The sequence below is a fragment of the Macrobrachium nipponense genome, chromosome 26 (assembly GCF_015104395.2).
Source record: "Macrobrachium nipponense isolate FS-2020 chromosome 26, ASM1510439v2, whole genome shotgun sequence".
NCBI lineage: Eukaryota > Metazoa > Arthropoda > Malacostraca > Decapoda > Palaemonidae > Macrobrachium > Macrobrachium nipponense.
Window position 1 is genome coordinate 56,267,979 of NC_087215.1, and position 27,029 is coordinate 56,295,007.

At 41.8% G+C, this 27,029-nt stretch overlaps 2 protein-coding genes across 2 annotated transcripts in view; one reads left to right on the forward strand and one right to left on the reverse strand.

Annotated features, from left to right (window-relative positions):
* LOC135200288 (exosome complex exonuclease RRP44-like) overlaps nucleotides 1-27,029 on the forward strand; it is a gene marked incomplete in the record, with an annotated part of 161,420 nt that overhangs the window by 103,613 nt on the left and 30,778 nt on the right.
* On the reverse strand, nucleotides 883-2,415 carry LOC135200290 (exosome complex exonuclease RRP44-like). The gene is made up of 3 exons (XM_064228788.1): nucleotides 2,197-2,415; nucleotides 1,459-1,628; nucleotides 883-1,098 (listed from the first exon to the last, which is right to left on the reverse strand). Exons 1-3 carry the CDS (start codon nucleotides 2,354-2,356, stop codon nucleotides 898-900), a joined length of 531 nt encoding a protein of 176 aa, XP_064084858.1. The 5' UTR covers nucleotides 2,357-2,415; the 3' UTR covers nucleotides 883-897.

Sequence of the window (27,029 nt, forward strand, 5' to 3'; positions counted from 1 at the left end):
TCTCTCTGCTTCTATTCTCCTTTATGTCTAAGATATTTAAGCATAAAGCTCTTTACCAATCCCTATACTCCTCACATCTATTTTGAAGGTCACACTCTAAACCCCTGCAGCCAGCACAAACGGTGTGCCAGTCTAATTCAAAATTTAACATCTTGTTAATAAAGTAATCATCTACAAAGCCTGATGTTCTTGCTTTGCTTCCTGTGGACAACATCTTAAAAAACAAGCGAATAATTACAATACAGGCAGACCCTGGTTATCGGCGGGGTCGGTTATCGGCAATCCGGTTTTTCAGAAGTTGTCTAGTCATGAAAATCAGAAATCTTCAGCGCATATTTCCACTTACCAGCACTGATAATCAGGTATTGGCATCAATACATACCTAACAAAGACGATAATAACTGCTGAAAATCACAGATTTTTGTTTATCATCACACTATCGGAACAGAAACCCCACCAATAACCAGGGACTGCCTGTACTGTGAAAACAGCAATCTGCCAAACCAGCAAAATACATACAACCTCACATACCTGCAGCATGAAGAATTCTGACAAGAGCTAAAATACTCTAAACACACCTAGTGGATACAGGTGAACTAGACAGTCATCCAGGTTAACAAAATGTTCTTTTATTTGTATGCTGACTTGTCTACCAGCAAAAAGATATGGCTATCTTTAACAGTAGGTAAGGTTCACCATAATTATATAACTTTCCATTGTATATTTTAAAAACATATTCTGAAGGTTTTCAACTTTAAAATAAACTTGATGCTACAGTCTCCATTAGCTATGACAAAAATTATCAAAAGATTCTATACATAATACCGAATTATACTTCTGGACTCAATTTCCCTATAACCAACACTAACACATCTGACTAACATTACATTGAAGTAATTACAATTTGATAATGTACGTGACTTGGTCACAAAACCATACACAAATAAAACAGAAGTTTACCTTGGGGTTCCGAGAATTTCTTGGCCAAGAATCTATGGCTACAATTAGTCTTTTGTTGTACAGGGACTCGGCCTGCCTTGTCTCAATCCTTATAAATGGGATCTTTTTGTCTGCTGGGATGAAGAGATGACGTGTTGACTGAAAGAAAATGTATAAAATTCACTTTTAGTACAAATGTAGTTCTACCATTTCACTAAGTACAATTTCAGTATATTTTTTCTATTTTCATATTTTTCATGTGACTGGCTGTAATACGAATGAAAATAAAAAATTCTTCTTTAAGATGACAAAACTAAGCACCTTTACAAGTTGCTGGCTTCAATAAGTAAAACAAATGCTTTAGTTATTTTCTTTGCAACCTACAGTCAGTATCACAGATTTGTAAGTGGAATTTAGATCTGGAAAAATACTACCATAAAATAAATTATCCGTAAAATCATATAAAAGACTATAAAGGACCTGAATAAAGGAATAATATTTTTTTAAGTAATCACTTACATCAGTAATTTCATTCTTTCTAATGATGCCACAAAACTGACGCCACTTTCGACGAATAACTCCAACAACACATCCTGTTGGTTGACATTCTCCATCCCCTTTACCAGCAGCTAAAAGTTCTTGCTCCTTCTTCATGGCTTCTTCATCAGCCTTTTCATCATCATTACCACCTATAAAATAATTTCATAACTAACAACACATGTAACTATGTATGTATGTATATAGTATATATATATAATAAAGAAAACTAGTTGAGAAACAAAGTGTACTGGTATAAAGAAATTTTTAACCAATTAACCAATCCATAGCAAGTCACAATTTAATAATACGGTAAACTTTTATTGCTGGGACTTCCAACATCTCTGGCTTCATAACAAATGATTTACAATGGTTTTCTGTAAATCGGTAGTTAGCTACTACAGCAAACTCAAGCAAAAAACAAAGTGGAGGGGTCTGTACAGAGCAAGCACACAAAAGTAGACAATAAATTGCTTGCCAAGTGCAATCATTCAAAACTTCCTCATTTTCAGTATGATCTTGACTAACTCCAGCTATGGAGCGCAATTACAGTCAGTTCATTTTTTTCCCCATCTTGTTTTCATGGCATATTACATACCATGAACATGTCCAGATTTCTGCCATGTTTGCTAGTGGAATGCCCTTACTTACCCACAGTTCAGCAATGTACACAAGTTATAAAACTTAAAATTCTATATAAATTAGACTACTATTATTTACCCGTTTCTGCTTCCTGCTTTTCTTGATCAATAACAACTGCAGATGGAGCTGACCATTGTTCTTTGGGGAAAATCTGAACAGCCACTACATCATCATGTAGAGCACGATTGATGTTCAGACGACCTTGGATGAGAACGGGCTTATCAAAGCCTTCAATCATGACATTAGCTTCCAAAAAGTTATTGCGAGAAGTTTTGAACACTCCCTGGTATAATTTCCCACTCTGGAAAATCACAAAAATAATCTCATTAGCACAATAAATATACAAATTCCACACAATGACAAAAAAATCTAATTTTCCAAACCAACTAAAATGAAATTTTCATTATTAACCCTTAAACGCCCGACCTGGACGTATTTTACCGTTCGACATTTTTTGTCTCTTCTCAGGTGACCGAATCATGGACGTATTTTACGTCGACATAACAAAAGTTTTTTTTAAAATTCGCGGAAAAAATACTTTTAGGCCTACCAAGCCGGAAAACTCTTGAATCACGCGCCTTGGGTGGGGGATGCTGGGAGTTCACGGAGCAAGGTGATTGTTTTGTTTACAATCGTTACGCAGGCGCGCAAGCGCGAATTTCTTCTGCTGCACTAAAGAGTATCTGTGACACATCTCGGAAATTATTTCGTCACTTGACATAATTATTTTACCATTTTAAATTAGCCGTTACATGGACTATTATATATGAAAATGTGCGCATTTTTAAGTAGAATACAACAAAAAAAAATACTCATGATTGTAGCTTTTATCAGTTTTGAGATATTTCCATATAAATAATGATAAGTGCCAAAAATTTCAACCTTTAGTCAACTTTGACTCTACCGAAATGGTCGAAAAACGCAATTGTAAGCTAAAACGCGTATATTTTAGTAATATTCAATCATTTAACTTAATTTTGCAACTAATTGGAAGTCTCTAGCACAATATTTCGAGTTTATGGTGAATTTATGAAAAAACTTTTTCCTTACGTCCGCGCGGTAACTCTTCCGAAAATAATCATACATGCGATTGTGGTAATGTTTGCACCATTTTAAATTAGCCGTTACATAAAGTTTTATATATGAAGATGTGCGCAATTTCATGCACAATACAACTAAAAACAACCCATGGTTGTAGCTTTTATCAATTTTGAAATATTTTCATATAAAAAATGATAAGTGACAAATTTTCAACCTTCGGTCAATTTTTGACTCTACCGAAATGGTCGAAAAAACGCAATTGTAAGCTAAAACGCTTATATTCTAGTAATATTCAAGCATTTTACCTTCATTTTGTAACAAAATTGGAAGTCTCTAGCACAATATTTCGATTTATGGTGAATTTATGAAAAAAATAACATTTTCTTTACGTCCGCGCGGTAACTCTTCCGAAAAAATCATACGTGCGATTGTGGTAATGTTTGCACCATTTTAAATTAGCTGTTACATAACGTTTTATATATGAAAATGTGCGCAATTTCATGTATAATACAACAAAAAATAGTTGAAGGTTGTAGCTTTTCTCATTTTCGAAATATTTGCATATAAATCACGATAAATAGAAAAAAAACCACGTTTGGTCAAATTTGACTCTACCGAAATGGTCGAAAAATGCAATTGTAAGATAAACTCTTACAGTCTAGTAATATTCAGTCTTATCTTCATCGTGAAACAAATTCGAAGTCTCTAGCACAATATTTAAATTTATGGTGAATTTTTAAAAAAACTTTCCTTCCCTCCGCGCGCGGATTCTCCGCCACAAATCTCCGAAATGCGTAAGTCCCATTCTCGGAATATTTGCTCCGTTTCATATTAGGCATTTCATAGAGTTTTATATATGAAAATGTGCGCAATTTTATGTAGAATAAAACGAAAATATTTGAAAGTTGTAGCTTTTCTTATTTCCGAAATAATTGCATATAAAAAAATATATATAAAAAAAATTCGACATTCGGTCAACTTTAACTCGTCAGATATGGTCGAAAACTGCATTTGTAAGCTAATATTCTTACAGTATAGTAATATTCAATTCATTTGTCTTCATTTTGAAAGAAATTGGAAGTCTCTAGGACAATATTTAGATTTATGGTGAATTTTTGAAAAAAATATGTGTTTACGTCTGCGTGTTACGAATTCATGCATTATTTTGTGATAATATTTTCTCTGTGTTGCTTTTATCGTTTTACAATTTGTTATATACTAAAATGATTGCAATTTAGTGTACATTACAACGAAAAAAATTAAACTTGTTACCTTCAACCGTTTTGCGCACAGCGCGATTTTGAATACAATTATATATGAAATTTCGTTTTTGCGCTATCATAATATTGCATTATTTATATATGATAATGATAATTTTTTTCATTTCTGATGGTTGCATACTAAACTTCAGGCAATGACAAAAAAAGGAGCCAAAAATGAACTCTTAATCTTCAAAACTAAGCGCGCTATGATTTTTTGAAAAAAATATTTTTTTTTCCGCTCCCGCGCTCACTCTGAAACGTCTCCGGCACACGGGAGACATTTTTTTTTACCGCTTCGGCGTTTAAGGGTTAAATGCAGTTTTATTGTATACTTACCGAACAATTATACAGCCGTGATTTCCACGAGCGGCAGGAGACTAAATTCAAATTTAGCGCATAGGCGTCGCTAACACTGGTGGTGATGACGTCATCTCCCTCCACTCGCGGGAGAACCAGGTACAACTGCCCAGGTGAATCCAATTCCTTCTGCCCGTCCGTCCGCCTAAGGGAGGAGGGTGGGTATAATCATAATTGTTCGATAAGTATACAATCAAAACTTCATTTTAATAATCAAAAATTTAATTTTTATTGTAGTGTCTTACCGAACAATTATACAGCTGATTACACATTTATGGGAAGGTGGGATCAGTGGACCACTAGTATTTCTAAATGGTTACATTTATTACAATACCAGTAAACACTCGAGGTGTCTGTTGTACCTTACCTTGTAAGAGAAGCTACAGCAGACTGATACTGCCTCTGGTCGGTGCTCTCTTATATTGTAGAGGAATTGGAATTTGACCAAAGTTAGCCTCTACAGGAGAGGAATCCTTCCGTAGTTCAAGCGAGTCAAGGCTGGCTGACGGAGGATAGTAAAAACAAAGATTGCCCTTGCCCTGGGCTAAGACCAGAAATTAAATCATACAAAACATTTGTCACCAACACCAGATTTAAAAAAAATATATACCCAACCATTATAAAATCTGACCTAACAGACTGGTGAGTATCCCAGGTACTCAGTACCCCCCAGCTTCCCTTGAACTCGACAACCTATTTACAAGGTGAAAGTTAGCATAGAGGTGACGACCCTGTGCCGTTTCTCCCAACACCATGCCAGAAACCGCCACCAGACTAACGTTTCTACAATTCTCGAAAACCGTTTCTATCTCTTTGAGATAATGACTCGCAAAACCGAATTCGATCTCCAGAACGTGCTGAAGAATCGAAGCTAAAGATAAATTCTTTCTAAATGCTAAAAGAAGTTGCCACTGCTCTAACCTCGTGAGCTTTAACTCTCAGAACGGAAAGATTGTCCCTTCTCGGACTGCGAGTGAGCTTCCCTGATAAGCTCTCTAATAAAGAACGATACAGCATTCTTAGAAAGAGGACGAGAGGGATTTTTGAACCGAGGTCCAGAGCTTAGAAGATTGTCCTCTAACATCCTTAGTGGCAAGAAGATACTGCTTTAATAGCCCTGACTGGACATAAGAGCCTTTCTTCCTCCTCATGTCCAACCAAATCAGATAAGTTCCAAACCACAAAAAACTCCTAGGCCAAGATTAGATGGATTCTCGTTTTTGGCTAGAAAGGTCAAACAGATACCAAAACACAGCATTGCCTTGAGAGAAACCGACTCTTTTGTCTATAGCGTGCAATTCGCTGACGCTTAGCAGAAGCTAGTGCAATAAGAAAAAGTGTCTTCTTAGTCAAGTTCCTGAGTGAAGCAGACTTCAAAGGCTCAACGGTGGCCCCATGAGGAACTTAAGCACACCATCTAAGTTCCAAGCCACTGTATCCTGCGGGAGCTTAGTGGTTTCGAAAGAACCTAATGAGGTCCGACGATCTGTATGGAGGAAATATCCCAAACCCCGATGTCGAAAAACCGAAGAAAATAGAACAAAATCTGCTATTTCCGTTAAAGAGGTCGCAGAAGTAGAGACTTTAGCACCTCTACACCACTCTCTGAAGATTCTCCACTTCCCTTGATAGAGTTTGTTAGAAGACTCTCTCCTACAACGAGCGATAGCTTCTGCAGCTCTTCTTGAAAACCCTTTAGCTCTGACAAGATTCGGACAGTCTGAACCCTGTCAGAGCTAGAGCGGACAGGTTTTGGTGGAACCTCTTGAAGTGAGGTGGTTTGAGAAGCCACTTCTCTGGAGGAAGAAGTCTGGGGAAGTCTACTAACAACTGGAGAAGGTCCGGGAACCACTCTTTCCTGGGCCAAAAGGGAGGGATTAACGTTAGTGTTACATTGTTGTGCGACATGAACTTGTTCAGCACCTCTCTTATTAGACCTGAACGGAGGGAATGCATAAGCTTCCAGACCCGACCAATCCAACAGCATTGCGTCCACCGACCAAGCTAGAGGATCTGGAACTGGAGAACAAAAGAGAGGAAGACGGTTGTTCCTTGATGTCACGAACAGGTCTATGGACGGACGTCCCCATAGGCGCCAAAGTTTCTGAAAAATCTTGTTGTCCAAAGTCCACTCCAGAGGTAACACTTGCTGTTGACAACTTAGCTCATCCGCCAGGACGTTCATCTTTCCCGGAACAAATCTCGGGACTAGCTGAACCTTCGCTTCGTTTGACCACAGGAGGAGATCCTTGGCTACTTCGTATAGAGAGAAAGACTGAGTCCCCCCCTGTTTCCGCACGTACGAGAGAGGCCGTGGAGTTGTCGGAATGCACTGCCACTACCTGACCTTCTACTAAGCTCCGAAACTGTCTGAGTCCCCAGGAAAATTGCTAAAAAGTTCCTTTACATTTATGTGGAAACTTCTCCTTCTCCGACCAAGCTCCTGAAGTCCGTTGATTTCCCAGCAGGGCTACCCCAAACCTGTGTCCGATGCGTCGGAAAAGAACTGTAGGTTCGGGAGGAGTGGGTCGTAAATCTAACCCTTCTTCCAACCTTGCCCGAGAGAGCCACCACCTTAGGTCCTCTTTTATTTGATCTGTGACAGGAAAGGTAAATCGAGTCTGGTTGCGTCTACCTGCACCAAGAGGCTCTCAGAAAAAACTGCAGAGGTCTCATGTGCAGTCTTCCCGTCACAAATTTCTCCACTAACGTCAATTTGCCAGGAGCCTCATCCACTGATTGGCAGAACTTACCCTTTTTGTCCAAGAACTCCTTGAACGGTCTCAGACAGCCTTGGACCCTCTTCAGGGGACAGAAAAGCCCGAAAAACTTGAGCATTCAGTCATCCCAAATAAAGGATGCTCTGAGATGGAACCGCAACCTGAGACCTTCTGTTTGTATTGACCAGAATTCCTAACTTTCTGGCAAGATCCAGAGTTGTTCCAAGGTCCTTCATGCACCGACTCTCTGATTCCGACCGGAGAAGCCAATCGTCCAGATAGAGGGAGATTCTTACTCCTAATATGTGCAGCCAGCTTCCTATCGGGGATAGAACCCTGGTGAAAACTTGAGGAGCGGTCGCCAGTCTGAAGCAAAGCGCCCGAAACTGAAACACCTTGCCTTCGAACATGAACCTCAGGTACTTCCGAGATTCGTGATGTATCGGAATGTGAAAATAAGCGTCTTGCATGTCCAGAGAAAACCATCCAATCCCCCTGTCTGATGGACTCCAGAACTGACCGAGTGGTCTCCATATGAAATTTTGTTTTCTGGACATGGCAAGTCAGGGCGCTCACATCCAAAACCGGCCTCCAGCCCCCTGATGACTTGGGAACTACAAAAAGGCAATTGTAAAAAGCCTGGAGGAAAATCCCCTTCTATCTGTTCTATAGCTTCTTTGAGAACAAGCGCTTCCACTTCCGCGGCTAGCGCCAGAAATTTGTCTGAGCCCGGAGAGTATGCCTGGAATGGAATTGGCACAGGTGAGAGCGAGGGAGGTGAAACGAGAGGAATACGATAGCCGAACTTGAGTACTTGCACTACCCAGGCTTCTGCTCTCTGTTTTCCCATTCCTCCCAAAACAGAGCCAGCCTGGCTCCCACTGGTGCATGAAGAACTGAGCTTTCATTTGGAAGGTTTGTTAACCTTGGCCGAGGTCTTTGACTGAGGTCGCAAATTTGACTTCGGCCGAAAGAAGCGCTTGGGTTTCTCCCTCGAAAAGGCGCTTGGGCCAGAGGAGAAACCGAAGGAACAGTCTCCAAAGGAGCTTTAGGTCTCTTATAGACTGTGCCAGTAAATCCGAAGTAGATTTCTATCTAGCGCCGACGAAATTGACCACACTACATCGTCTGGAAAGAGGTTATCTTTCACAAAAGGTTTTTTTTTTTTTTTTTTAGCAAACAAGAGAGCAGACTTCTGTTGGGAAGTAACCCTTTTAGAAGCAAAGGAGCACCAAAGTTGCCTTTTCTTAAGGGTACCAAAGGCGATGAGCGAAGCTAACTCATCACATCCATCCCTATTGGATTTTGTCCGCACAGGACAGAACACAATCCATCCTCCGCTAACTCCTGTGAAGAGAAGGACAGTCTTCGATCTTGGCCGCTAAAGCGCCAATAGTCCAATCAAGGAAGCTAAAGACTTCCAAAGTTTAAATTGGTTCTTTACATGTGGTCCAACTCAGACGCTGTAAAGAAAACTTTCGCTGCGGCGAAAGCAGATCTTCTAGAGGAGTCGATTAAACTGGAGAAGTCTCCTGGGAGAAGGCAGAAACTCCCAGAGAAGAGCTTCCCCAGTTTACATAAAACCTATACCTCTTACGAAGCAACTTAGAGGGAGGGTAAGCAAACAGCGCCTTCCCTAAGTCTCTTTTCAGAGACATCCATTTCTCCGTCTCTTTCAACGAATGTCTACCGCTTTAGATAGAACAGTTTTGGGAGGAGAGGTCGAGTTTTCCTCCTCATCAAAAAGTCGAAGTTGGGGAGCGCGGAGCCGCTTTCTCAAAATAATCTGGATAAGATACCAGAAGAAATCTAAGGAGACATGAATAACACGAAAGATGATGTGAATCCTCCTCCTCTACTTCTTCCTCATTTTCCGATACCACCGAAGAAGTAGACGGGACTACAACCGGATCTGAAGGTTTCGAACCACCCTTGGACTCATTCATCCAGTTGGGTTAACATCTCTAACTGCTTGCGCAAAGGCGCCAGAGACGAATCAAAAACAGTTAACGTAGGCTTGGAAGAGCCTAAATGTTCAGCAGGAGGCGGAAAAACTACTTGCGCCTCGCTCGGAGCCGCCGAAATTAGAGGCGAAACAGGCGCATCAGGCGTAACAGGCGAGAAAGCGCCTAAAGAAAAACCCTTAGAACTGCTAGCTACAGTGCTAAAACCACAATCTCTACTAGTAGAAGGAGCAGAAAAAGGAACAGATTGAGGCGACGAACGAGCCGCTAACGGCCGAGGCGCAACCCTACTCTCAGGCTCCTTATACCGCTTGACTGGAGGAGGCGAAGAATCAGCGCCTGAACGCCTCTTTAAGGGACGCGAACGGCGAATCTCGCCAAGAGCGCCGCACGACCGGAGACGAATCGCTTGAATCATTCGAAAGGCGTCTAACCGCAACACCTTTCCAACGCTTAACCGAGCCCTGTTGAGGCGCAACAGGCTCAACAAGAGAGGCGCCTGTCTGTGGGCAAATCCCGATCGACTCCCTTGGACTTCCGGTATGTCTTCTCCCCGGTGCGGGGGAGCTGGACAGTGACCTTTGTCTAGGAGACGTGTCAGGACAGACAGTACGCACCCTCAACTACACTCTTACCTGAAGCCACTTTCTCCAAAAAACGTCTTAACTGAATTACCAAGTTGCATAACCGTATTCGTTAGTACCGAAAATTTCTGATCGAACCTCGATTCCAGACTGGCAATGGTGTCGGAAGAAACTACACGGGAAGCCGGAGAAGTGGGATTAGTAGGAGGAATAGGAGGTGTAGTTAAAGGAGACATAACAATTTGAGGAGAAACAGAAGGAACAGATGCATCGCAAGACGAAGCAGAGCTAAGCTTACTTTCCCTAAGCGCTGCTTTTCTAATTCTGTCTTTAGCTAATTTCTCCGAGTATGAACTAAAAAACTTCCATTGAGAATCAGTCCAATCACTACACTCGTTACATGTTCGATCTGCTGAACAAACCTGTCCCCTACACTTAACACATTTAGTGTGAGAATCATACTCTAACTTGGATAATATAGTTTTACATCCTGAGATGCAAAACCTAACTCCCGACGGACTAGAATCCGACATGGCAACGTCTAAATAATATGCAAAATAACAACAACGCCAAAAAAGAGTACTTCACCAATTCCGAAGATCAAATCCACAAGAAAAAAGCGAAGCAAAGTCATCAACCGCACCGACCACCGATGTTTTCACCGGGGGGGACGCCCCAGCAGGAAAGAATTGGATTCACCTGGGCAGTTGTACCTGGTCTCCCGCGAGTGGAGGGAAGTGACGTCATCACCACCAGTGTTGGCGACGCCTACGCGCTAAATTTGAATTTAGTCTCCTGCCACTCGTGGAAATCACGGCTGTATAATTGTTCGGTAAGACACTACAATAAAAATGTAAATTTTAAAATAAAATTTGTATAATATACAAAACTAATTTCATATGCTTACAAACATTTCCAGACAAAATTCTCTGAATAAAGAATAATAACAGTAGGTGGTACTGCACCTGTGTGTAGAGATTCAACAATTCCAAACTATCAATCAGGCTCATTATATAGTCTTAACTATGGAAAGTTTGTATACAGGCAGTCCCTGGTTAACGGTGGGGGTTCTGTTCCCAGACGACTGTCAATAACCCAAAATCATTGATAACCGGAGCATCACAGTAATTATAGTAATACATACATATACAGTCATACCCCCAAGTTACATGAGGTTAGGTTCCAGACTCCCTCGCACAAGGCGAATTTTCATGTAAGTTTGACATGGTCTCTAAAAATGCTAATAAAAGGTTTTTTATAGTTTAAATATTAAATAACCTAATTATGCTCCCTAAGTAGCAAACTTACTTTTATATGAACTTAAAGTTACTGTAATTTCATTCAAAAGTTATCTTAATACATTACCTTTAAAAAATAAATAAATGGTTGACGTACAAATAAAGGAGAGTGTGAAGATTATGTATATTATTTCTCTTCCCCCCCTTCAGACTGATCTATTTTTAGAAGTCGTCTCAACCTCATTTTTAAGAACTTCCTTATTCTGTCTCTTTCTCTTTGTTCTGAAATTCCTCTTCATGAACAAACTGTTTTTTATTTGGACTAATACAACTCTTAGTTATGTGTCTATGTTTTAGAATGGCGCATTTACAGTTCATAGATGGTACAAGCAAAATTAGATCAATTTAAAATTATCTACTGTACAGGTAAAGACATACAGAGAGAGAGAGAGAGAGAGAGAGAGAGAGAGAGAGAGAGAGAGAGAGAGAGAGAGAGAGAGAATTATGTAAGAATTCTTTGACCTGCAAGTCAGCAGCACTCTCCCTTCCTGTCATATTAAACTGACATATCTGACAGCTTTGCCTTGGAGCTTCTCTTCCACAGTTAACAAAAGATGAGGGAAATATTATTTGTTTATCTAAAATATGTATCACATAAGAATTTTGTAATTAATAGTTATATTATTATTATTATTATTAAATATTTGAAAATTAGCACTTACTATTAGGTAAATCACTTATTTATAATACAAAACAAATATGTAAACATATATGTGTACCATAAAGTTCTCTCATCTCATGAAAGAGAGGAGAGAGAGAGAGAGGAGAGAGAGAGAGTGAGAGAGAAGAGAGAGAGAGACGAGAGAGAGAAGATAGAGGAGAGAGAGAGAGAGAGAGAGAGAGAGAGAGAGAATATTTTTATTATTCAAATTTATTTAAGGGGGCCGGCCGGAACCCCTATATATGGTGGTATAGGGCAAAAAATGCAAAGTCATGTTTCATATGGCAATTGAGAATACATATACGAAATATTTCGTCAAAATTCCTCTTACTTTCGTAGTTACAGGGTAATTAGTTATCGTAACTCAATAAGCCTAAAACATTGATCCGTACAAGAAAATGCAATATTTCTTCTATTATCGTAAATTTTGATAATTATGTCAAAGAAATTGGGAGAAATGGCATCTGTAGACATTCCCCGAGTCGAGAAGGAGGACTTCAGGTGGCTCAGCTACCAAGTCCAGTCCTGATTTAGTGCGATCACAGACTTCAAGTAGTCTACACCGTTCCATTTCACCTCTGCCATTCGCCCGCTTTTACGTATGTTTATGTATGTTTCGGCAAGAATTTCCATCATGCCAATGAGGAAAAGACAAGAAAAAAACATTTCGCTAACATACAGAAACGAAGAAAAATCGCTCAAGTATTATTACAGAATATCATAATATATGCGTAGTTAGTGAAGAGAGGGAGGGTTGCTTAGTAACGCCCCCGTCTTGCTTGACAGCACACGTCACACTATGCCCAAGGCTACGATCTTTGAGCAGAGATCTTCATTTATGATAAATAACAAAGTTTTGGGGTTTCAATACCCAAAATGGAATATTGAAATTCATAATAATCATGATTTATTAAATTGTCTTTTTTTTTTTTTTTGGTAAAAAAAAGAGTACGCCTTCGAGTTTCACCTCCTCTTGACATTCTCTTCCATTTTACGTTTGTTTATCTTTGTTTGTTTCGGGCAAGAATTTCATCATGCCAAGAAGGAAAATACAAGGAAACATCTCGCTAACATACAAAGAAGAACAAAATTCGGTGTAATAAAGCCGTTTAGTTGAAGGGGAGAAGGGGAGGAGCGAAATTGCGTAGGAAGGAGTGCCCACCCATCTTGCCTCAAGCAGTGCCCCCAGGCCTGCGATATATGAGCAAAGGGATCATCATTTATGATTAAATTATGATAAATAAAATAATTTTGGTTTATTAATACACAAAGAAATATACATTCATAATAATCATTTATTATTACATTGTCTTTATAGAAATACAAAGGAAAACTTTGAAAACGCCCGTATCTCAAAAAACTATACTTATTGACCTTCAAATCTATCTTCTCACTTAGTTTTAAAGCTATAACATTGGAATTTGGTATATAAACTCAGAAAGGACATTATAGAACAATCAAATAGAGCCCTTTTTTCCAATTTTTTGTTTCGTATTTTTTTTATAAATTTTTTTTCTCCTGATTTATAGGGTTTATTTTTTTACCATATTGAAAAATTCATATCTAGCAAAAAAATGACTTTTAGAAAAAAAAACTCTTCCTTTGATTGGAGGTCTACATCAGGTCTATATATGGTAGTAATCCCAGGTCTTAATATTAAATATCAAGGGAGAAGATAGAATTTGAAAAATGGTTATGTTCGGGATAAATCGCCCTGGCATCACAAAACCGAAGGTCAGAGGCGAAAATCATATGCGGTTTGGAGATGTCCCAAGTCACCTTATTAAGTGGTATGAATATCAAAGTCCTGTCCTTAAAAAAGGGCATTAGCCGGCCGGCCCCCTTAAATTACACATAAAAGTTTGAAAACTTATTAGTTACTTTAAAAATTCAACATGCTCATATTTGCAGGGTTTCTCAAGGATTTTCAAATGCTTGCTGGTTTATGGAAAACTCGCGTATGACAATTACATAGTTTGCCCGATGAAAAGTTAGTGTGTCTGTGAATTTGTGCAACTCGAAACACGCAAGTTCAGGGTATTACTCTAAATGGCATTTTCAATGCCATAAGCTCTGATTGACACCAATAAACCACTTACCAGTGCCGAAAATCACTTACCAATGCCAATAAGCCTACCAATGCTGATAAACCACCTAGTAATTCCGACAAACTGGTTACCAGCACAAAAATCGGTTACTGATGGCAAAAATCTGGTTAACAACATTGTTAGCAAAGTGGCATAAACCCGAAACGCTGTTAACCAATGCCACTGATAAGCAGGGACTGCCTGTATATATAAGCTGGTATAAAAAAACATGAATTTTCACAACAACATTAGTTTTTCATACAAAACCTTAAACTCATGGTTACCAGTCAAAAGAAATGGAGCTCTTGGACACCACTTATTGACCAAGCTGAAACTAATAACAAGTTGTTGGAAACTAGTTGAAGGTGAAGTCCTTAAATGGTAATGCGAAAGGCCTTTGGGTACTTGGTAGCCTTTAGGGCCCTTAGAATCAGAATGCTCATACACTGTTGATCACACGGCGAATCAGGTAAAATGACGGGAAGTCGTAAGCACAAGACTTCAATCGTGAGTTTGATAGACATCCCCTAGATCCCAACAGAATTCTAGGTCGTGTTCAAAGAGGAAAAAGCGACTTTCCTTCCATTAACCTTTCTTTGGAACTCCACCAGCGCAAATCCTCCTTGATTTCTTGAGTAACCCGAAAGACACAAAGGTCTTAATCTATTTTCCGGTCCCAACTAATTCTCAGAAAAAATTGTAAAGGCCTCATGTGAAATCTTCCCAGCTTCACAAATTGTTCCATGGATGCTAGAGTGCACAACAGACTCATCCATTGAGTGTCTGAACATGACGGGATGGACAGGAACAGGTTGACTTTCCTCAGGCAGTCCTCTAATCTTCTGGGTGATGGAAAAACCCAAAAATTTGAACATCTATCACCATCCCTAAATACAGAATCTGTTGTATGGAGTCAGCTGAGATTTCTACAGGTTCATCAACAAGCCTAGATCCTGCATCATTACAAGGGTTTTCTGAAGGTCATTCATGAATTTTTCTTCCGAGTGAATGAATCAGCCAATCATCCAGGTACATACAGGGAAATGTTGATCACCAATAAATGGAGCCTCTTGGCTAATGGGGCAAGTACTCTGGTGAAAAACCTGTGGAGCTGTCGACAGTCCAAAAACATAAAACTGGAGCACTTGGTTCCCGAAAATGAACTTCAAAAACTTCTTTGAGCTATGATTAATTGGAACATGAAAGTGTGCGTCCTTCATGTCGAGAGAAATCATCCAGTCCCCCTGACAAATCGAACCAAGGATTGGTTCGTTTCCATGTGGAACTTCGTTGCCTGAATGTAAAAATTCAGCATACACATTTAAAATCGGCCGCCATCCTCCTGTAGATTTGGGAATTAAGAATAGATAATTGTAGTATCCTTTGGAATCGACCCTGTCCATTACTTTGATTGCTCCTTTCTTGAGAAGAGAAGATACTTCTTCAGAGGGCTGAATACTTTTCCGATGACACAGAGTAAGTCACCAAGGCAATGGGAGTGCTGATCAAAGGAGGCTTTTTTTGAAGGGGATGGAGTATCCTTCTTTCAGAACATTTATAACCCACTGCTCTGCCCCCTTCCAAACTCCATCTTTCCCAAAAAAGATGAAGTCTGGCCCTCACGGGCATGCACGAAGGACCAAGTACTCACAAGCTGCTGGTTTAGAAAAGAATCTCTTAATGACATGTGAGGGTGAAGCGAATAGTTGCCCTATGTCGAGATTGTGGACCTCTGTCTACCGCCTTGAAAGGGAATGATTTTCTGAATAAGTGAACTGGCTTGTTGGCAGTTGTTCACTCTCTAGGGAGTCTAGTGGACTGTGCTAGTAAAATCCTGGGTGACCTTTTGTGGAGACAATTTCCTCTGCTGTAGATTGCGGAAACAAATGAAGTCTATCAAGGGGTGAGAACAGGAGAGCAGACTTAAGCAATGACATAATGCCCTCAGATGTAAAGGACACCCAAAGCTCCCTCTTCTTGAGAATCCCCATGACGTATAGGGAAGATACTTTTATAGAGCCTTCTTTAACTGCCTTGTCCGAATAGGGAGAGGACACTACGCCAATCTGAGACGTCTTCCAGAAGGTCAGGAAATTCAAGAATCTTTTTGGTCAATGCGCCTATGGACTAGCTAAAAAATTAAGCCCCTAAAAAATCTTAAAAGGGTTTTTGCGTAAGTGGTCCATTTCCAAAAAAGAAAATATAATCTTTGCCAAAGAAAATTAAGATTCCTGGGACACTGGAGAAGTCCCTCTGGGAGGAGGCAGCCACTCCTAAGGAAGGAGCAGATAAACAAGAAGGTGGAATACTAAAACAAGCCTTGCCTTGTTGTCTTTTCTCTGAAAGCCAGTTCTCCACTTAACATATTGCTTTCTTGAGAAAAAAAGACGAGAGAAACCACTTTAGGCAGTCTTGGAGAGTCGGTTGCTGGTCGCTCATTAAAAACAAAAAGGCAGAAGAGCAGACGCTGCTGGGAAAAGACGTCAGGAAAACTTAGAGCAAATAACAAAGTAGAAAAGTAAGCTGAAGGTGTAGAATCCTGGATGACATCTTCATCCAATGAAATAAGAGATAAGGAAGGATCAGGAGGTGCCACTACCAACAAGGTAGAAGACTTCTGGAGAAGGTCGATGATGCTATCAAACAGCTGAAGTCTGAGGTGAACACTTGGCGGCCGAAGCCAAATAAAAGGATCTGGCGCAAAAACACTAGCACACACTCTCAATAAAGAACGATCTGGTGGCAGCGGACTCCCAATCGCTGTAAAGCTCTCTAGTACCAACCTGAGACTAGTCATTCAACTACTAGCAGGCACTCAGCTTCCAATAGATGCTCGGCGCTGCGCAAGCACTGTGCTACTGATGGGTACTTAACAGCTAAGGGGCGCTCCATCCAATACATGGCACTCTTGAGAGACAGGTGGGTGCTCGCGTAAAGAATGTTTAGAGAAAGAATTATCATAATTAAGATACACTGATGATTGTACACAACAGAATGGTGCTCTGACAGTGAAACATGATCAGGGGAAACCCAAGAACTATATGAGGACTGTGGGCTACTAGGGGGTTCGGGTTCCCTAGATTTCTTCCTGGGAATAGGAGACTGACCTCTGATAGTCGAATGCCTCGAGAGGACGGGACTCGTCTGAGAAGTGCCACTGGCGCCCCTTTAGATGGACTACCTATAGGCAGACCCACCAACTTCCTTGGGCCTCCAGTATGCCTCCTCCCAGGCCTGGGGTGTATGGCAGTGACCTTTGCCTAGCAGAGTCAGTGGAATGAACAGCCACCTCCTCCTCAATAACTTCACTTAAATTGGCATTGGCACTCTCTCTAAACTTGTCCATGAAGGCACGCAGAGATGCCCCAATATGGGCCAATGCATTAGCAAGTAGCAAGTCAAATTTTTCGGTCAAAAGACTCGAGGCTCACAAAACGGTCCGGTTCGGGAAGCGTGGGAGCCAGGAGAAAGAAGAGGTGGTAAAGGAGGAGGACTGGAGATAGCAGATGTCAAAATAACAGGATCAGACACAATAGGTAAATCATCATTACTAGATTTAGGCGTAATGTCCTGAATAGCTACAGCTTTGAGTTTGACTCTAATACCCAGTTTTCTTTTCCTATCTTCTCTAACTTACAAAGGTGAGAAGTCAGTCTTCCATCTTTTTTTGTCCCACACTCTTATCTACACTCCTCACAAGTCAAGTCAATAGTAAATGCCTGACCTGTACACGTCGTACACGAAGTATGTGAATCATGACATTCTTGAGTGATTCTGATATTATAGCCATTGCTGCAATACAAATACCGAAAACTTTAAGAGCTAGAATCTGACTCAGTCACCTGCAAAAGCCAAAATCGCCAAAAATAAAAAAAAAATAAACTGTCCAAAAAACCTGGTTTAACTCTGTTAAACCGAACTAAACATCCAAAGCCAAAGGCCAACTAAACAAGGAAACTTCACCAAAGAAGATCCAACAAATTCCAAACAAAGCTGCTGTTGTTAATACCTTGCTGGCAAAAAACAAATTGAGTTCTTGGCTTAGTTGTTCCTCTCTTACCCTGAAAGTGGGTTGGGTCTGTCACCTAAATAAACAAAAGGCTATCATACCACAAATTTGAAATTAACTCTACGCTAAGTAATTACAGGGTAATTTACTAAAACAAAATGTATATATTTTCCTGCTTTGAAAGTTATGAACTTTAGAGAAAAGAATCTTGCAGGAGCAATGTCCCTGACACTGGAAGTTCATGACTTAAACAAGGCACACCCCCATCTACTTACAAAAATGCATACTACACCCTTGCTACAGTGAGAGAAAATACAGGAATGGGAATTCATTAAAGAAGTTAAAATAGGGAAGATAGAGATAAGGGTAGGAATATTTTTAAGTATAACAAGTACTCTCATGATTGTAAGAAGAATACATGGTAGTAATCATAAACATACTCGGGATAATCAGGGAAAGGTTAATTCCTAAAGAATCCAGGAGAGGCTCTCCATGACTATGACAACTAATGTCTTTGAACGCTACAAGTCTTATAAGGTGCCATACATGAGTGACTTAGAGGTGAAAAAGATGATAGAAAGAATGACAACCGACAACTAAAATTCTTCCCCCCCCCTGCAGTTATAACCACAATTCATGTTACACTTAAAAAGCCACAGAAGCACAAAAAGCTCTAATTTCAAGGACTACAACTCATATCTAAACTGCTTCCCAATCTGATACATAACATGCTCTGAGGGTGACTTGCCTGAGCCCATACAAGATCATGGTCTTTGAAACTTGTTTCTTAGAATGGCCCATAAAGAAAGAAACTGTTTGAATGAGCTAGAGCACCAAAGTGCCTTACATGATGTTACTGTTGAACAATGTCAGAGGAAAAATAGCAAATGGAGCCATAAGTAGTCCTGACTACAGGGCATTTAGCTATTTGTCACAAATCACAGTCCATGAATTTAGAAGTTGAGGTCCTAAAATTTTAACAGTCATTTCCAAAAAGATTAGGGTAAAATTTTAAGTAGAACAAGGCTGCAAATAACAACCTAATCCTAGTCCAGAAAGTTTGTGAAGTAGCTGCCCAGCTTTAAAGATGAAAGTGGCAGACAAGCAATCAACAGAGTGAGATGCAGCTATGAAGCCTCTTGTACAAGCTTGTAAATACTTTTCAAAATCAGAATGAAGTGCAAGTTAGAAGGTTTAGATAAGCACTGAAGAACCTTCATCCCATAATCCTGAATAAGCTTTTCTAGCTCCACCAAAGAACTCATTTAATCCACAAAGCTCAAAGACTTGAGAAAGGGCTGTTCATGTAACTACTGGAGTTACATGAACAAAAAGGCCTCTAAAGACTCCTTACTCCATCAGGAAAGACACCTTCCATTAAAAAAAAATCATGGCACTTTACAATACTCTTGACCTGACTCATAGTACAGTGTTCCCCCCGTATTCGCGGACTCACACATTCGCGGATTTTTCTTTGGAACCTATCTAGAAATTATTCGCGGACGGACTTGCCCATTCGCGGTAATTTTCCGACGAAAATAACTCACTAAATTAGTGTATTTTTATGGTTATTTTCATGACTAAATACATTTTTATGATACAAAAATTATTTACTAATTTTCAAATATACCAAATTTGTAACTAATTTGTATTTTTTCATAACTAACAAACCTGAGGTCTTAACATTAGGATTTACTAGCGCCAAGCTGGAAACCGTAGAATTAAAATTACACTTGTGAGATCCAGGGACTAATGGCAATCTATACCAGGTCACGGGGCATGTATACCCAGAATGCCCACGGCTACCTGTGACCCATCAGTTATATTTCTAACCCAGTTTAGACTGCTAGAGGGTGGTTCGAGGTGGGCCTTTAACTGTTTAAGACCTCAGGTTTGTTAGTTATGAAAAATACAAATTAGTTACAAATTTGGTATTTGTTCATACACGAAACAAACCTTCGGTCTTAACATTAGGATAGACTTACTATTGGAGGGAGGTAAGTCTCTACAACTGACTGGAAGTTTGCCACCTTATCCATTTCCGAATATATAGGGAAATTCTAGAGAATGGACAATGAACCTAGGACCAAAGATATAAGCGGATCTATTGGTTTCCTCCCACTGGGTGTAGATACCATTCTACTGTTTACTCTTGTCCCTTGCGACTGGATCCACCTTCACCCCCTCTTTCCTTATTATCCGAAGGGTGTGTTTGCTACTGAAAAGTATATCATCAGCTAAGATAGCTTCACAGTATGGCTGACCATCTCACCTGCATCTAGTCCGTTTCCAGCACATGACGGTACTCTCCTTCATATTGCCCGTAGTTAAAGGAGTAGGAAGAAAGTAGTAAAGAAAAAAGACCAGTCATCCATTCATTCTACTTCCATACCTTCATCTTAGACTAGACCGCAAACTGACCCGCCAGGGCCCATGGATGAACTATATCACTTGTTGGGCCGCCACCACTGACCCAAGGAAAAGGTGTCCAAGGATCTATGGTGGGCAACATCTTTCAAATAAAATGAGGTGAAAGTTGTTTGGCGCTTCCACACGCCAGCTTTCAGAAATTTTAATCCACAGACATGTTCTTCTTAAATGCTAGGGAAGCACTCACACCCCTGATGTCATGAGCTCTAGCTCCCACCTGGCTATCTGACCCTCTGTCTTCTGCAGTATAAGCATTTCTGATTGTCTCCCTTAGCCAAAATGATATTGTATTCTTGGACACTTCCTTCTTGTTCCGTCCTGTACTTACGAACAACCTCTGGCACCCCGGCCTGAGGTGCCTTGTTCTCTTTAAGTACTCCCTTAGTGCCCTGACGGGGCACAGGAGCATTTCAGCTTTGTCGTTGTCTACAAAGTCTGCCAAGGAAGGTATGGTAAAGGAGGTCGAATCTGCCGTCTACTATTGTTGGATTTTGGTCTTTGCCACGAATTCTGGGACAAACTCACACACCATTGATCTCCAACCTCTCGAGTGCTTTATGAGATATGAGAGGCCATGTAGCTCCCCACCTTTGGTTGAAGCCAGGGCCAATAAGAAGACTGTCTTCAGGGTCAGGCTCCTATCCGTGGACTGCCTTAGTGGTTCGTAAGGGGGTTTTGTCAGACTACTCAGTACCTTGGTCAGATCCCAATCTGGGGTTTTAGCTCCTTTGGTGGGCATGACTGTTCAAAGCTCCTCATCAGCATGGCCAATCCCCATGAAGACGATATGTCCACTCCTTTCATTCGTAAGACTGAGGCTAGAGCAGCCCTGTACCCCTCCACTGCAGATACAGACATAGTTTTTCTGTTCTGAGATATATCAGAAAGTCTGCTAACTGCTGAATAGTGGTACCGAGTGGAGACACGTTCCCCCTACGACACCAATCACAGTATGCTGACCACTTCCCTTGTATACTGTCGCAGATGATTTTTCTGATATTATTCCTGCCATCTGAGTTGCTGCTTTCTGCCGAAAACCCTCGCTCTCGGAGGAGATACTTGACAGTCTCCCCACCCGTGAAGCGATAGGACTTCACCGACTGGTGGTACCTCTCCACGTGAGGCTGACACAGAAGTTGCTCCATGGAGGTAACTCTCTTGGCACATCTACTAGAAGTTCCAGTAGGTCTGGAAACCACTCTGCTTTCGGCCATAACGGGGCTACCAGGGTCATCTTGAGGTTCTGAGGACCGCATTACCCTGTTCAGAACCTGACGGATTAGACAAAATGGAGGAAATGCGTACACGTCCAGATTGTCCCAGGGGTGTTGTAGCGCATCTTCTGCTGCTGCCTCTGCGTCCGGGACTACTGAACAATACACTTCCAACTTTTTGTTGTACCTGGTTGCGAATAGGTCTATGATCGTCCTTCCCACAACATGAGCATCCTGTCCACTACCTGTTGGTGTAGGGACCACTCCGTTCCCAGAATCTGATCCCTGCGGCTCACTTGTCGGCCACTATGTTTCTTTTTCCCGGAATATACCTGGCCTTGATGTCTACCAGTTCTCTATAGCTGGTGAAGTGAACTGTCATCACACTGTAACTGCCGAGAAACTAGGCCTCCTTGCTTGTTTATATAAGCTACTACTGTGGTGTTGTCTGACATCAATACCACCGAGTGTCCCTTTACTCTCTCCCTGAATTCTTGTAGAGCCAGGAAAGCTGCTTTCACTCCAGCACGTTTATATGGAGTTCTCTGTCCTTGCAACTACCATTTTGCTGACACCATCAACTCCTCCATATGGGCTCCCCAGCCTTCTAGTGATGCATCCGAGAACAGCAAGAGGTCTGGGGAGGATTGTTGAAGGGGGACACCCACTGTCAGATTGTCGTCGTCCACCCACCACAGCAAGTCTTTCCTCACTTCTGCGACAAGGGAATTTGCTCGTACGGGTGATCTACTGTTGGTGACCAAAACTCCTTCATCCTCCATTGTAGGGACCGAAGGTGTAGCCTTCCTTGTGGTACTACTTCTCCAGGGAGGTTAGGATTCCCAGCACCACCTGCCACTGTCTTGCTGGCTGTGTCTGCTTTCCCAGAAAGCATTCACCACTTGTTTGCATTTCTGTACTCTTTGGTCTGTCGGGAATACTTTGGCTTGTGTTGTGTCTATCACCATTCCAGATATTCCAAACGTTGACTTGGATCCAGCTGCGACTTCTGCTGATTCACCACAATACCTAGGCTGTGACAAAGCTGCAGGAGGGCCGCCCTGTCCCTGAGTAATTTCTCCCTGGACTTTGCTATCACCAGCCAATCGTCCAGATATCTTATCAGCCTGATCCCCTGAGCGTGCGCCCATGCCGACACGAGGGTGAACAACTCTTGTAAAAACTTGAGGAGACGTTGTCAAATCCGAAGCACAGGACCTTGAACTCGAAAGCTTTCCCTGCAGACTGAAGCGGAGAAATTTCCTTGAAGACTGATGGACTGGTATCTGAAAGTATGCGTCCTTTAGATCGACTGTCAGCATAAAGTCTCCGATTCTGACTGCTTGTAGAAGCCTTTTGTTTTCGGACTGCATACTTGTTGCACAGCTCCTTTTTCCATCATCTTCTTCACTTCGTCCTGCAGAATAGTGGCCTTCTGAGATTTGTGGGCATAAGTGACGTGGGGTAATGGTTGATCTGTCAGGGGGCGGGGTTACCTCGAACGGAATCAAATACCCGATCCTGAGAACATCCACCACCCACTGCTCTGCCCTAGTTCCTGCCACACCTTCCAGTGATTTGCCAGGCAACCCCCCACTGGTGTGGCCGAGTGATGGAGGCGCCCATCCTACTTCTTGAGCCTCTCCCCCCTCCCACCCCCTTCCCCTATTGCCCCTTCCTCTGTTGTTTCTATTGTGAAAGGCCGATTGAGTTATCCTCTTTGGGAAGAGGGTCTTGTGACTCTATTAGGGATGCTATGTCTCACTGGTTTCTTTCGAGACATCTGCTGTTGTCTCTCCAAAGGAAATAAGTTTGACTGTTAAGAGGTTTTCCTAACTGCCTGTTGCACCAACCTATCGTTTAGTGTCCATCCTTCTTCTATCTATCGCTTCTTCCAGTATGACCTCTGGCAAACAGTAGTTGCGATTCCAAGATATCCCCATTCCTCATTGCTAACAGGGAATCCAAATCCACATTGCGGCTTAGTCTAGCCATGCTGCATCTCTCCTCATTAGCAGGATATTTGCCCAAACATTGGCACTTACGTTTGTCAGGTACGCAATCGCCTTGGACCCTGACTGTAGTAATCTAATGAACAATGGTTCATCTACTACTTTCCTTGTTGCTTCCGAGGATGCAATTTTCGCCACTGCTGTTGACCAAAGGTCTAACCAGGACGCAGCCTGAAAGACAGAAGAAGCTGTTGCTTCTAACGTGGCAGCCTCTTGGTACGTCATCGAAGCGGACTCCATTTTAACCTGATCCAAGGTTAATCCAGGCCTTAACCTTACAACATTAGGGTTCATTTGTCTAGACAGCAAAGGGACCTTCGGTGTCGTATAATATTTCCTTTGCTTTATCATTGGAGGGGAATAAATTTAAATGATCTATTAGATCTTAAGGAATTATCCCTCCCTGCAATCTTTGCGTTTACTGTTGCAAGACCGATTCCGCATGACTCGAACAAGGCAATTCATACGACGCCTTGGTATCCCTCTTTAGTCCAAACGCCATGTCAATTCCAGGAGGAAGCATACTGGCCGGTGTTTCTGTCTTCTCCGAAAGGCTATTGAATTGACGAATCAAATCAATAACCTCTGCATACGAGGCCAGAAACTCTTGGTTTTCTCCTTCCTCCGGCTCTAGTGTACCACTCTCCGCCGTCACGAGAGATGTTGTCTCGCCTCTATCTTCTGACAGACGGCCCGGAATTCCACGGCCGCCTGCCCCTACGGCCGCGGCCTCTTTGATCTTTGCTGGCCGCTGTTGGCTCGATCCCAGATAGTCAGCAGTAGGACGAGAACGTCTCACTCTTTCTCTGCTCACGGATCTAGAGCGAGAATCTCGTCTAGATCTCCAAGATGAAGGCTCCCTTAAGACAGAGGTAAGTTCGTCTTTATTAGCATTGGCATCGTTTTTCGAGCGTCGGCGAGCCCGGCTCGGCCTTCTATCCAGACGGACACTGCCTTCCACGAACGTATCCGCCGAGGTTGCCAACTCTCTATTTTTTTGTACTTTTAATAGGAGCCTTATCGTCCTTCGTACGTATTTTGAACGGCCTTACGGGCGAAACTGGGATCTGCCATTCCATCCTCTGCTGCACCTTTCGCCGCCAACGTCGATTTTACAGAGGTATCGCAGTTTTTGCGATCCGAACTGGCAACTCCGCCTCGGCCGCTAGCTCGCCGGCCGTCACCTCTCTCGCTTGTTCGGACTCTTGCGAACGGCTTCGTCTGGCAACCTTGTGCTTAATAGCCACTGATTTTCCGACCTTCTTGCTGACTTGGAAATGACAGTCTTCGTCCGAAGGAGAGGAAGAATTGATTCTTCTCCTCTTGGCCCGAGGATCCGCTAGGAACTCCCGAATCCTCCTCCAACGCTTGACTGGCGCTCGCCGTGACGTTATCGGACTTAGCGATGACGCCGAACTAGAGGAAGAAGACGAAGAAGGCGAATCACACTTTTTCTTTTTGTCTCTCTTATTCATTCTCTCCTCTATATCCTGTAACTTCTGCATTACAGTTTGCATTGACGGATCAGAAGGCGTATTAGCGTCTGGGTGCAGCGAAAAAGGCCGAGAATCGGTCGTGACGTCATCACGCCTGCCATCTCAGAGTGTGACGTATGTTGTGACGTCATCGCTCTCGTAGGGAGAGACTGAGAGGTTTGCTGCTGGTAACCGCACGTTTGCTGCCAAATTACCTCCCACGTTCTGCATCGCTGTAAATACTGAGTGGGATGGAGAAGCAGCGGCATTATTCCCATAAATTGCAAGCCCGGGGGATGAGGAACATTCAGCGCTGCCGGACCCTGCTGGAACCGTGACGTCATATAATGCGCAAGCAGGGACCATCCAAGGTTGGTACGCCTGGTAGGCCTAGCGCTGACCACGTACCATCTAACCTATGCGCTTGCGTAGCAGGAGCCTGGAACAAAGATGGCGGATCTCCCCCTCTACTTGCTGGAACAAAGGAGAGTGCAAATTATTCATAAAATTCCCAAGGCCCAAGGCCCCTCCTGACGTTTCGATACAGAACCGCTAGGAGAAACCGAAGGGGTATGGGAGACAATTCAAAAGCAGGTGAGAAACATATGGAGCAGCCTGGTTTATTACCGATACAAAAGAGCCGCCGGTAAGGTTTGGTCATCCAAAGATGGCGTCACCCCCTTTCTTTTGTATTGGCTTTTCCCATAGAACTTCTTCCACTGTTCCACCGACCAACCGCGACAAACAGAAACACGGATTAGTAACCGTACATACGTTTTCCCTGCACCTACTACACGTTGGATGAGGATCCGTCGACACCGAGGTTAGGAACCTAGAACAAGGGAAGCCACTGACTCTGGGCATTTGATTTCCTTTGTCCTCTCTTCGAAGCGGTAGACGATCCCGATGTTGAGGCAAAATTCTCCATCATACCACGTATACACTCTTACCACACACTGATCACACTTGGAGAAAGAAAAGGAATGAAAAATAAAAAAATGAAATGGATAAAAGAACGGGCAAACTGAAAAACCGGCTTAAATGAGATAGAACAGTAACACGTCTTATCGTTAAGGCGGTAGGAAATAACTGATGGGTCACAGGTAGCCGTAGGCATTCTGGGTATACATGCCCCGTGACCTGGTATAGATGCCATTAGTCCCTGGATCTCACAAGTGTAATTTAATTCTACCGGTTTCCCAGCTTGGCGCTAGTAAATCCTAATGTTAAGACCGAAGGTTGTTTCGTGTATGAACAAATTAATTGATTAATACTGTATTAGTAAGTTAATAAGTTTAAATGATATCACATAATAACTCTCTCTCTCTCTCTCTACTACAAAGATGTATGTTTTTTTGTATGATAAATAAAAGATTTACTATTTTTCAAATATTAATATTAATTTATACAGCAATAATATCAATTCATTAAAGAAAATACCATAGTGAATTAGTAAGATTTTAGCTTATAAATTTAAAAAATTATGGAAGAATGAAGGAAAATCCCAGCAGATTCTTCTCTAACTCCAGGTACTAAAACTCAGATATACTATCAAGTTAAGTGACCGGAGGGGGAAGGAGCTGATTTGTTGCTGCCATCAAGAGCTCATGAAATTTCCACCCTCTCTCTCTCTCTCTCTCTCTCTCTCTCTCTCTCTCTCTCTCTCTCTCTCTCTCTCTCATCGTCTCTCTCTCTCTCTCGGTCTCTCTCTCTTTTTACTGAGATGAGAGATTTTTAGGTTTTTCATAGGGTACGGTAATATATGCGAATATAATTTTTATTAATATTTTCAAATAA